Below are 12,808 nucleotides of genomic sequence, written 5' to 3' on the forward strand. Positions count from 1 at the left end.
TATATATATATATATAGAGAGAGAGAGGGTATATTTCAAATACAATCAATCGTATTGTTATAACCAATGCAACCCAAATTCAAACCGTCTTATTTAATACTTCCGTTTTTTTCATTTTTTAAATTGTTAAAGAGTAATATTAGAAATTATGAATATAACATAATTATTGATTTTTTTAATTTCTTATAATAATTATCCATAATTAATGAGATTGCATTCAAAAATATTGAGATATCCTAGTTAATACACGTTTATTGCTTCGTCGATTTTTTTCTAGAATACTACATCAATTTTTTTCCAGTGATGGTCTCTTCCTTCATCGATTCTTTCCAGTGATGATCTATTCTCTTCTTCTCACTCAGAAATTACCCTCGATCTTTTCAATCCCTCTAGTAGAGAATTATTAGCCTTAAAGAAGGCTTGATGAACGCCCTATCTTATACAAAATGCTAGCTAGGGGGTCTCGACTTAGAAGATTCTGTGGCCCGCAAAGCTTATAACACTTCTCATTCCGACTTTCCAACACGGGGCAGGTGTCAGGGATAAAGTCCGACAACCTTAACGCCGCCTTATCAACCCGTGTCTTCACGGCGAAAGATGGACGAAAGCCCTTGAAAGTGGATCTCTTCTCTCCTAACAGGAGCAATGCCTGCACCCTTATTGCATGAATCTTGTTTCATTGTGTTTATAGTAATAAATCTAATTGCATTATTGTATTTATAGTAATGAATCAAATTGTATTATTGTGTTTATGGAGTGAATCTTGTTTCATTGTTTAATCACTTTTGAATCTATATGTTCAACATAACTCTTTACACGGACCATATTAGTCCCAACTAGGATATCTCAATATTTTTTAATGCAATTCCATTAATTCTGGATAATTACTATAATTTTTTTTAAATCAATAATTATGTTATATTTAGAATTTTCGATATTACCCTTTAATAATTTAAAAAATGAAAAAAAAAATTTAATGGACTCCCTGACTATAGATTAAAGTTTGAATGAGTGAGATGAGGTTGTATTAATTAAAGGTTAACATTGTGAACAAAGTACATGTAAAAATATATATGTTAATCAATATTCTAAATTCTGATCTTAGATGAAAGAAAATCATATGAAATAATATACATGATGCAGGATTCTAAAGGTTATCACAATTTCAACATAATAACTCTCGCACACACAAAGATCATGTGACATGAATGTTCTCATAAAATGAAGGTCACGAGATATCTCAATATTTTTAATGCAATTTCCTTTAATTTTGGATAATTACTATAAAAAATTAAAAAAAATCATTAATTATGTTATATTTAGAACTTTCGATATTATCTTTTTAACAATTTAAAAAATAATAAAAAAGAAAGTATTAAATGGACTCCGTAATCATAGATTAAATTTTGAATGGATGAGATGATATGGTATTGGTTGCGTGAATGACAAGTATCGCACAAATATATATATATATATATATATATATGTTTGTAAATATTTTTGAAGGTTTTAAAATTCATAAAATTTCCCCTCCATTGCAACAATTCGGGGGTATTTGGGATTTTTTGTAAAAACAACTTATTGTCTTATCTATATTATCTTATTAAATATATTTATCAAAAGTCTTAAAATACTAAATGACCAAAATACCTTTTATACTACGCTTATGTCATTTTTTCACCTTTTCACCCCCTCCTCTCTCACATACACTCACCACTTCACATACACTCACCCTCTCACAACCGATTTTTTTAAAATTATAATTTTAAATTTAAATTTTATACTTCTATAATTAGTTAATTAATTTACTTTACGTCATTTACTTTTAAATGTTTCATTTTAAACATTTATCAAATTAACATACATAATCGTATATCAATTAAAACATATTTAAAAAATACATTTTTATTTATAACAAGTTACACAATTATAATCGTCTCGTTAATACATTCGAAATGAGTCAAATATTGAATAGTTTGTTACTTAATTATATTATTATATATTATATATACTGTGAAAAAATATTTTTAATATTTATGATTTGTACTTTTATAGTTATTTATTTATATATATATTATATATTTTGGGATCAGGATGTCCAAATTGCACTATATAATATGTTCTTGAGTTTTTTGAAATATATATATACATGTATTAGTTCAACTTTAATCTGAGTTTCTGGACAAGAAAAATGGTAAGCAGTTGAAATTTCATTCTAAACCCATATTTTTTGGTTTTTTCATGACTTATGATCTGTCAAATTTGTAGTTTTCTTTATTGGTTTTTAATGTTTATCTTAAAACTCAAGTTTCTTGGTTTTTTTCTCTTGGTATAAATCAAACACATTTATGGAATCATTTAAATATGTTGGATTTTAAATATATTGGATTTTAAACTGTCATACAATATTTTAATCGATAGTCTGTAATTAAAACCATAACTCTTATTTATTCAAATTATATTAATATATAATAACCAAGTATAACTTATATCATCATTAAATCTTATCTTATAAAATCAATGAATTTCAAAATGGTTAAAATTCATGAATCCCGCCGTAAACGGATACACCACTAGTTTGGTTTGGAAAAAAAAAAAATTACAATCCCAAACACCCCTAATTCGTGAACTCATCGTTGCGGAGAATTTCTTGAATTGAGCCCTAGAATGCGGTAATGTTCTGAATTTCTATATTGCAATTTATAATCACTTGTATCGTCTAAGCTGAACTGTAATCGAATCCGATGTTCGTCTTTTTGGGATTCAGAGTTGTCTAGCAGTTCCAGATTTAACACCATATTAAGATTGATGAGGTTTTATGGAGTTTTTGTTGTCTCGATGGCCTCTTGATTACCAATTTTCAAATTCGTTTTCTTTCCCTTTCGTGTTATTTCGCGATATATAATGTTTGATTAAATCTATGGCTTATTTGTTCTTCCTTTTAGGAGAAAGTGGGCGGAATTTTGCTGACAGATAGTGTGTTTCAAGTTACGACGTTTTTTCTTCTACTGCATATAGGAATTGTAATTGTGTGGAGTCTGATATTTACCAGTATATGATAAATCTTTTGTTTCAATTTTAATATACAAATGAGATTATCTAAGTTTTTCTTCTGTAATTCTGTTACTTTTTCTGCCAAGTTCAGTTTGTTGATACGATTGAAGGTTTCTAAGATGATTTAAATTCCCCAGAAGAGAAGTGAAAAAATGGAAGCAAAGAGAAGATTACCATCATGGATGGCTGGTGTATCAGCGGCTGATGAAGTGAGTAAACCCCTTGATTCTGATGAACACGATGTCATAACAAAGGAGGACGTGAATGTTGTGACCAGATCTAGAAAGCCCAAGGCAAAAGCTGTTACCCAGAAGCACAAAAAGGAGGTTGGTCTTCCAAGTGATAGAAAGAGTATTCTAGTCAAGTGTGGAACAAAGAAAAGAGGGTTTGTTGAGAAAGATGTGATTGAGGGTCATAAGCCTAAGCAAGAAGTCGTCGTTGAGAAGAGAAAGCGTGGAAGGGCTGGGAGGAAAGATGAAGAACATGACCCTTCAAGAAATAAGGAAGAAAAAAGTTACGAGTTTGAAGGCAATAATGAAAATCAAGCTCCATCTGATGATGAAGAGGATGAGGATTTGACCGTGGATGATCTATTAAGCATCGCAAAAGAGGTAATTCTTTTTTCTATTACATGTTTTCACCGAGGTTTAGATATTCCTAATGTTAGGATATGTGAAACCCCTTTGAATTCTCTCTAAAAAGCCCTTATAGTGAGAGAGAGAGAGAGAGAGAGAGAGAGAGAAAGAGAGAGATGAAGTTCCTAGTTCCTATATATATAGAGGTTTGATGGTCCGTGTCGGACCAATGAAAGAGTCCAACATGCTCTCTAAATTGAGGCTAGACGGTGCCCCCAATAATGGAGGTGAAAAAAGTGTGTCGAGTCCCTAGGTAGTGTTAGACCCCCAGCTCGAATACCATGTCAGGATATGTGGAACCCTTTTGAATTCTCTCTAAAAAAGCTCTTATATGTAGTGGGAAGGTTCTTATGTGTATATATACAGGTTTTTAATGGTCCACGCGACCCCAACTCCTAAGCAGTTTCCATTTATGTCATGGTATTTCTAACACGAGTAGGTAACAAGACTGCTGTTCTGTAACTTTTGTACAGTTTGTTGCAAATAATGAGAGTGATATAGATCAACAGAAGCCATCAGAAGGACGATGCAAATCTTCATATAATTCTTCCTCTGTGACCACAACTTCTCTCGTTGTCCCCCAAGATACTAACTCACCCTTGAAAGAAGAAACAGCTTCTCGTCATGATTCTATTGAGAATACAAGCAAAGTTGCATTAGCTGATTCCCGGATGACAGGGGATCCAGCACAAGACATGCTCGATTTGTTTTTGGGGCCTTTACTGAAGAAACCAATAGGGAAAGAAGAGACCATTTCAATCAAAGATATGATATTTCCCCATGAAGTTAAGAATCAACAAAATGATGCTGTTATTTCCGACAAACCAGTCACCTTGACAAAGAAGAAAAGCAGCCTCAGGGACGCAGTAGCAATGCTTCTCGACTGAGATAGCTTTCCAGGTCTGTTTTAGTATATTTAATGTGCAACAACAGTTATAAGATATTGTAGCAGATTCTATAAATATCTCAGTTTGTGAATAACTAAATATAGCGAACTTCATGCTTTGAATTTACAAAGGTTTTACAGAGAAGTATATATATGGAGGTGGCCTTACATTTGGGAGAATCTAAGACAGTTTGCAATTCAAATTCATCAACTTTAACTCCTTATCATACCACATGTGCTTATGTTGTGTATGTATTCATGTGAATGTGTAGATGTGCATGTGTGCATTTTTATAGCTGTTTACTGCTACTACTTTCCTGTTTTTGGGACTTGAGATCATTTTTTATCGTTCACTACCGTACATATAGGGTGCATATGGTACGTGGAACAGAACATAATAAAAACTTTATCACATTTATCACGACATTATACTAGGACACGATAATTTTCATCCCACCAAAACAGGTGGAACACAAATAGGGAGATGGGACAAGATTGGATGACATATTAAGATTGTACCAGTTCCATTCATGTCTACTCCATATTACAGAATAAAGATTATGGCAAGACTTAGGTGAGAATAAACAAAACCAGGACTACTTCCCTTCTATTTCAATATGTTTGGATTGGCATATGAATTCTACAAGATGTAACCCTTCAATGAATTTTCTTTGCTCGTTTATTTCTCCTTTTTTGTAGTTGTTGCTGGTGACAAACATCATCTATTGATGTTGTTTTAGGGGGATGGACTTATTGGGCTTAACGACTCAACGGGCTTATTCGGACAGACATCGTGGGTTGTTTACTTGCAGCTTATGAAAAAAATGTCAACTTATTCGCACGGCTCATAATGCTCACTTGTCCAGGTTCAGCCAATAAAATTACCTCTCCTACCCCTCAATTAAAAAACATGCAACCTCGACCTCTGTATGACGCCTCTCTCTTCTCGCCTCATACCCTTGCTGCTCCAGTACCGGACGACCTCTCTTCCGGCGACTTTCAAGCCACGATGATCTCAGATATCGATTTCTATGGATTTCATGGCTTCTATTTTATGGATTTCATTTCATGACCTTAGGGATCGATTTCTATGGATGGTGCGTGTTTGGGTTTGAAAAGATTGCATGGTAATGGGACAGGGATGCATTGACTCAGCTGTTAGATGTGCGGTTTTTTGGAGATATTGAGGACCAGTATTCAATCTTTTAAGATTTTCGTTAGGTTGAAGTTTATGCCATTTTCAATTGACTCCTTGGGTGAAAGGGTTTGAAAAGGAGATTTATGGTTTTCTGTTATCATGGTTCTTGTTGGACATGTTTATGTCTTTTGGTATTGCTGTGGATGCTTGGGTGGCTATGGTGGATTCCAAGAAAGAATGGAAGGGAAGTTATCAAAGAAGCTTGTTGATGGTGCATCCTGCCATCAATCTCAAGTGTTTAGAAGGTATTCTTTGTGGGTCATTTGCAAGATGGGTGTTGTTACAATCCTTTGGCAAGTTGTTTGCTTCTGCTTTCCAGTCTTTTATGGAGGTTTATTTTATGTGAAGTCCATGGATGCTAATTCTAGTGGACAGCCTTTTGGTGGAAGAGAGCTTGAAGTCTTGCTCGAATACGTTAGATGATACTCAAGTTTCTATGGATTTCATGCCCTGAGGTCTCGATTTCTATGGATTTCATGACCTTTAATTCGGTCTTTGAGGACTACGATTCTTTCATATCAGGGCTTGTGTGCTAGACTATTCGAGGGTGGTATGTGCACGGGTATTAGAGCCTATGAACTGAGCCTTTTGTGGTCATTCACGAAGAGACCAATATGGCAATATATATTGCTACTTTGTATGATGGAATTGTAAAGGATTTGGTCTCAAATGTACTTTTAAGAATTGTGTTTGAACTTGGAATGATTAAAGTATTCTGAGAATTGTGTTTGAACTCGAATTTGATATCAATGAATTATGATATTATGTTTTAATGTTTAAATAGTTTTTGTGTTTTAGAAATATTATTCAGCTTGAAAAAGAATTTATTAAAAAGGGCTTAATCCATGTTGAGGGGTAGATTGGTCAATTCTATCATTCAGATTGTTGATTCAAGAAAAAAAACACATTTTTATCCGGACAAACAAATTTATCGATATAAGACTTGATAGAAAATTTGGTAACCAACCCATTAGTCTAATGGGCCGTTTACCAAACGCTTAGCCAGTAAGAGCTTACCGGTAAAATTTAACACCATCAATTACTTATCGGAGAAAATTTTAGTCCATCAAACAAGGAATCGAATGCAAAAAAATAATCTATTTTATTTATTTGATTAACTAAAAATAAAAAATAATCTATTTTCATCCAACCGCTTGAAATAAAAATGCAAACATGCAATCAATGGCAATTGGCAAATCTAACGGTGGAGTTTCTGCCACCTTGGCAATCCCTATCAGTTAATTTCAATTTTGAGTTTAAATTTTACCCTTGAAATATCGGCGCCATTTTTGGCGCTTAATTCATGAACTTTCCCTCTTCTTAAACCCTGCTTCGCAACTTCCTCCATAGCAGACCTCCTTCCTTTTCCACAAACATACACAGATTTCCTTCCACCATTCATCAATGGGGCGCTCTGGTGATGCTACCTCCAAATCCGTCAACGCAACTCGAGCCAGAAAGAGGGTGGAAGCAGATACCGCTTCTACTTCTCTCAAACGAGCAAAAAATGGCAGCGCTTTCACCCGATGGTATTGTAATCTTCCTTCTCCTATAAGTTCAACTTCATCGTCAATACTTGTTATAAAATTGGATTCTAGATAGCAATCTTCGTTGGTGAGTGTGGAATCTATGCAAAATTTGAAGTTGAAAACTAATTTATTTCGTAATCGCAGTGGATGAGAAATTTTTACGTTTTCCAAATCGATGTAGTGATGTTGATTTGATGAAATCTTATTCTACAGTGAAGCGTGTAATAAAGATGTAGCTGTGGCTTTGATTAGCATGCACGATTGTGGCCTTGATGCCAAAATCAGGATGAACTTAGGTATGTGATAATGTTTAAGAAATAAATTTCATTAAATTATCAAAACATTTCTACAAATAAAGTATTTACATCTCTTTGTTTGTTACAGAGGCACAAGTTGTTGAAATGCTTAATGATCCAGTCGTTAAAAAGGCTACAGAGAAGTAATTAATCTATACTTTTCCATCATATGATCTTGGTTTCTGCTTTTCTTTGTGTTTTGTTTGTAACAGATGAATTCTTGTGTAGGAAGAAGCCATCAACAGGAAAAGAACAATCTGCAAAGAAAGTGAAGAAACAGAAAGACCCAAGTAAACCTAAAAAGCCACCAACTGCATTCTTTCTCTTCATGTAATGCCATACTTTTTAATTCAGATCATGACTATGGTTATTCATGCTACTTACATGTGATTGATGGCAATGATTACTTGTTGTGGTGTAGGGAGGAATTTAGAGTAACATTCAAGGCAGCAAATCCAGATAACAAGAAAGTTTCTGTGGTAATCTTTGTACCTTAAACCCATTTGACTGCAAATTAAACCAGTTGTAGCTTCTTGTGTGGTTCATCTCTGCTTAACATGGCTTGTTTCCCTTTCTTTCCCACATATAGGTTGCAAAAGAAGGTGGTGAGAAATGGAGGTCCATGACAGAGGAAGTGAGTAGCAAATTTCTGGATTTATTTGTTCTTGTGTTTGATTTGTCTTTTATCTTATGTTGCCTAAAGGATTGTTCATTTTTGAAAATCAGGAAAAGAAGCCTTACACTGAAAGGGCAGCTGAGCTTAAAGAAGATTATCTAAATGCTTTGCAGACTCCAATTGATGCTGAAAATGAAAAAGCTGTAAGTACTTTTTGGGTTTATATCTCTGCAATGTGTTATGATCACATGACCAATAACCGATTATGGTATGTATTGGCTGATTCACAGGAAAGGGAATCCAATGATGATGATGATGAAGGTGATAAAGTAGAGGTGGTGGCTGATGAAGAAGGATCTCCAGATGAGGTTGAAGTGGTGGCTGATGATGAATAGAATAGATTCTTGATATTGGTTTATTTTGTTTATCTTTTATGTTGATGGTGCATGATGGCTGGTTGAAGTAGAGAACCATTATGCCCATTAGTTTTTGTAGAAAGCAGCCCCCTTTTTTGTTTCCATCTTTAAAATCTTGTCATTTGTGTAGGCTAAACAAGAAATCTAATACATGACTCTTCATTACACCCTTTTTCTGTAAAACCAACAAGTTTGTTTGTTCTCTCTCCCTACACATCTATCATCTATCAAGAACCAACTAGGAAATTTACAAGGTTTTGCCTGGTTTCCCAGTAACCAACCAGGCTATTGCAACTTGAATTTTCTTGATAAATGCTTACCAGTTAAATGTTTGGTAAATGGCCCTTTAATAATTTATAAAAATTAAAAATATTTGTGAAATTACACAAATATTCTAAACACACACACGCACAGATGACAAAAAAAGGGTAGACAAACCGCTCATCTCATCTGCATATACTCTCCATGCCTCCTTCAAACAAATTCAATGAGACATCGTTTTTGGTTTCGTTTTCAAGAATCTAAACACCTAACCGCTTTGATCCCAACTTCACTTGCAAAAACGATTGTGGGAAGAAATTACGGCGGATTTGGGAGAAATCAGAGAAACTTGGGCACCAAAAAACTTCAATTTTAGTCCCACATCGGAAAGAGTCCAGAAAGTCAATTACTTTATAAGCGGCAAATGGAATTGGATTGTCGCCGGGCTTGGTAACGCGAGCTTGTGACTCGAGTGAGGGCTTTAAGATGGCTGGACTGTGATTGAGCTCAGATTGGTTGGGTTCTGTGGTTGCAATGTCTGGCTTGCCCGTTCTAAGTTTGGAGTTGGATCATGTGGTTTGGGCGAAGGCCTGGGCTTCATGGTTCCTAAACTAGAGGGTAAAGCGTAAGGCTGGTTTCACAGAGCTGCGAAAACCTCTCTCTCCAAACAGTGGAAGGATAACGAGCCGGTGCATTCTCGTCCCATATAAACCAGCTGGGCTCCTTCTAATGGACTCCCATTTTTTTGGGAACCGTATGTTTTCAAGCTTGTGCAAAAGAGATTGCAAACCCGGGGCTGGCTCCGTCCTGCTCGAGAGTATCATGTGAGAGCTAATTCAGGTATATGTTGCCGACTTAAAAGCCAAATACCACTAGAAGAAAACGAGCATCATGTGAAAGGCAATTCAGGTATATATAAAACTGGGTTTAAAAGATGCCAACAATTTATAACATTTAAATTTATAGGACAAAAAGATAAAATGTAATATCCAAAAATATGTTGTAATAAGTTTATATTTTGTATGTGTCTTAACAAGTTTTTTGGAAAATTTAAAATAAATCACCTATTAGTTATTTTAAAAAATGTTTTTTAGACTTTGTTAAAACACTAACAAACGTCTTATAAAAACTTATTACAAACAATTCTAGTTATGATACTTTATTGTTTGGTCCTATAAACTTAAGTATTATAAAACAGTCTATTAGCATGTTGCTGACTTTTTATAAACTTAAATTTGTAGTAGTGGATTGTAACTCCCATATCACAATTGTCGTACTTAAACCATCACATGTTTGTGCAAATTCAAACTCGAATCTTATCACATAATCATGAATTACAAGTCATATTGAACCACAAGGGTGGTGTCTGATTGGTTTGAACTTGGCTTCAAAGGTCAAAGTACCAGGAGGTCCCAGGTTCATATCCAAAGACGAATAAAAATTCTCTTGTGGCCATGGAACTTCAAATGCGGTGACTCCGGGCTATCTGCAAAGCAGGTGGCCGTCCTATGATTAGTCGGCTCGCATAGCGGGTTGGATATCCAGGTCAATCAAAAAAAAATTACAAGTCATATTTATACTTAATGACCATGTTATAAAAATGTCACATTAACACACATCTATATCAAGCAGGCTAAAAACCTGCATATCATTTGATTGTGTCATAAATCTGATGGAAATGATGTATTTGGTTTGATCGTTATTGTTGGATTTATAAAATTTTCATCTCATCTTTAACCCCGATTAATGATATAACATAACATAATTTCGTTACTCGTTAGCATGGAACACATATAGCCCATAAGCATTCTCAATCCCATATGATATCCATGTAACATCCTAGGTTAACCATACCAGATACTATCTGCTTTGTCCAAACTTGAACTCATGGTTTTAAAACATGTATGATAGAGGAGGTATCCGGTCCCTTATAAGGCAACATTTGATCCCCTCCCAAACCAACCGATGTGGGATCTTACAATCCATAAAAAGATCCATCTTTTACTATTGCTTGTGTTGAACTTGTCATTTAAGAGCACAACTGCTAAGCAGGTAAGCTTTTGGCATGCAATCAATAGTCCCTTTCAGCAAAAACTTGTAAAAGGTTCAATATGGTCTACAAGCTTGATATTTTATAGCTCGAGGTCAAGATGCAAGTTTACCGAATAGTTATCTATCATGATCAGCTTTCTAGCGTTTCATTCACCACTAAATTGCTCAGAATGCTAGTTTTTTTCAAATTGTAGGAGCGTTAAATTTAAAAACCGAGTGTTTTCTTCAGTTCTGAGACTTCGTCAGCATCTCCCACATATAATGCAGGTTTGTTTTTGACATTCTTATGATATGCAACATTCTCTATATATACCTTTGTACAATATCTGGACTTGACTGCAGGATCAACGCGTACTATGGTTACAGACAAGGTTATGATGCTTATGCTTACGGAGCAACTCAGGATCCATCATTTTATGCTTACGGTGGTTATAAGCAGTATCCCCAACAGGCAAGACGATTTCCCTATTGTTATTGTTCATTGCATTTTCTTCATTGAATATTAAAACCTGAATATAACGTGACTTGTTTATTCAGCATTAGGGTCTTCAAACCAACAGTCTTACCTTAAAGTTGTCCATTAGTAGAAACATAGTTGTGTTGATCTCACTACTTTTAAGTGACACGGCTTAATGGTTAATACCAATTAAATGTTTATGTTTTACAAGGAAGTTATAACTTATATTAATTAAGAGTTATTATTGTAATATTAATTACAATCCGGAAGATGAAACATAAATCATGGATCAACTAAATCCTATCGGAGACTTTCTTAAGAATAAGAAAGAAAAACCTCATGTATATACCATGGAATAAGGTTTGATCCCATTCATCGAGACATGGAATGGAAACATTCGAGATTTTCTTAGAAAGTGGATGCATTTATTAATTCATGATTTGACATGTACATAATGAAAGTTCTCATGCTGGAACGGGAATATAGGGGGAGGGGGAGGGGGGGAGTCGTTGGATGGATCTCTCTCTATCTCTCTCTCTGCAAGAAGTTAAACATTTTGCTAGAAGGCGAGAAGTTTCAATATCATATATGATTACACTTCTTTGGGTGTGTTTAATAATATATGATTAAGCATCTATATGTTGTCAATGCAACATGTGTTTAGTCATATATAATTAAGCTTGTTATCATGCGTGTAATCATATATGATATTGATATTTCTTGCATTTTCACAAAATGTTTAGCTTCTTGTTTGAACCTAACATTATGTTTGTGTGTGTATATATATATCTACACACATACATAATTATAGACGAAGAGATTCATTTGAGAAGTGATAAGCATTTAGGAAGTAAAGAAGTGATCATAACCTTTTATATAGTCAAGAATTGCGGCTTTGATTGGTGAAGCAAAAAATAGAAGGTAGTTCCGTAACTTTTATAATAGAAAGGAAACATGCATACATGTGAACCCATAATTCATATATGAATCAATTGATCAGCTCATATGTAAATCACAAGGGTTCATATCTGAATCGCACAGGTTCACATATAAACTTGTTTTGTCGCCCATTTGTAAACGTTACAAAATTATCCCTGTATCTTCCACATACCATGCGAGGAATTATTTCTTGCTTTACAGTCAAAGTCGTAAATCTTGACCAGATAAAAGGCTAAAAACATTTCTCTACTTCTCAAGTACTTACAACTTCTCAAATGAACCTGTGATTATTTATAGATACATAATATTAAAATAAAAAAAGAATATGATTTTTTAGTAAGATAAAGACCAAAAAAAGGTGAAAAAAGACCCAAATGCCCCTAGAGTTAACCGGTCTAACAAAACAAATGTTAGTAGGAAGGACTCGAAGCGTGCAGAAATGTCAACTAGAAATACCATATCTGTATTT

General features: G+C 34.3%; 2 protein-coding genes across 8 annotated transcripts; both read left to right on the top strand.

Annotated features, from left to right (window-relative positions):
* Nucleotides 1-2,574: 2,574 nt before the first annotated feature.
* Nucleotides 2,575-6,519, top strand: LOC112528739. Of its 7 annotated transcripts, none has more exons than XM_025139785.1 (3): nucleotides 2,575-2,672; nucleotides 3,192-3,665; nucleotides 4,163-4,801. In XM_025139785.1, exons 2-3 carry the CDS (start codon nucleotides 3,207-3,209, stop codon nucleotides 4,574-4,576), a joined length of 873 nt encoding a protein of 290 aa, XP_024995553.1. In that variant the 5' UTR covers nucleotides 2,575-2,672; nucleotides 3,192-3,206; the 3' UTR covers nucleotides 4,577-4,801. The 7 variants fall into 7 exon arrangements, with proteins under 7 accessions (XP_024995553.1, XP_024995554.1, XP_024995551.1 ...); XM_025139786.1 differs by having other exon boundaries at nucleotides 2,592-2,672; nucleotides 3,146-3,665; XM_025139783.1 differs by having other exon boundaries at nucleotides 2,657-2,672; nucleotides 2,946-3,665.
* Nucleotides 6,520-7,128: 609 nt separating this feature from the next.
* LOC112528425 (high mobility group B protein 7) lies at nucleotides 7,129-8,763 on the top strand. Its single transcript, XM_025139450.1, has 8 exons — nucleotides 7,129-7,302; nucleotides 7,516-7,598; nucleotides 7,687-7,741; nucleotides 7,827-7,928; nucleotides 8,020-8,077; nucleotides 8,188-8,232; nucleotides 8,325-8,417; nucleotides 8,505-8,763. The coding sequence occupies exons 1-8, from the start codon at nucleotides 7,178-7,180 to the stop codon at nucleotides 8,607-8,609; spliced, it is 666 nt and encodes a 221-aa protein (XP_024995218.1). The 5' UTR covers nucleotides 7,129-7,177; the 3' UTR covers nucleotides 8,610-8,763.
* Nucleotides 8,764-12,808: the final 4,045 nt, after the last annotated feature.

This window comes from Cynara cardunculus, assembly GCF_001531365.2.
Source record: "Cynara cardunculus var. scolymus isolate 2C chromosome LG 15, CcrdV1, whole genome shotgun sequence".
In the NCBI taxonomy this organism is placed as follows: domain Eukaryota; kingdom Viridiplantae; phylum Streptophyta; class Magnoliopsida; order Asterales; family Asteraceae; genus Cynara; species Cynara cardunculus.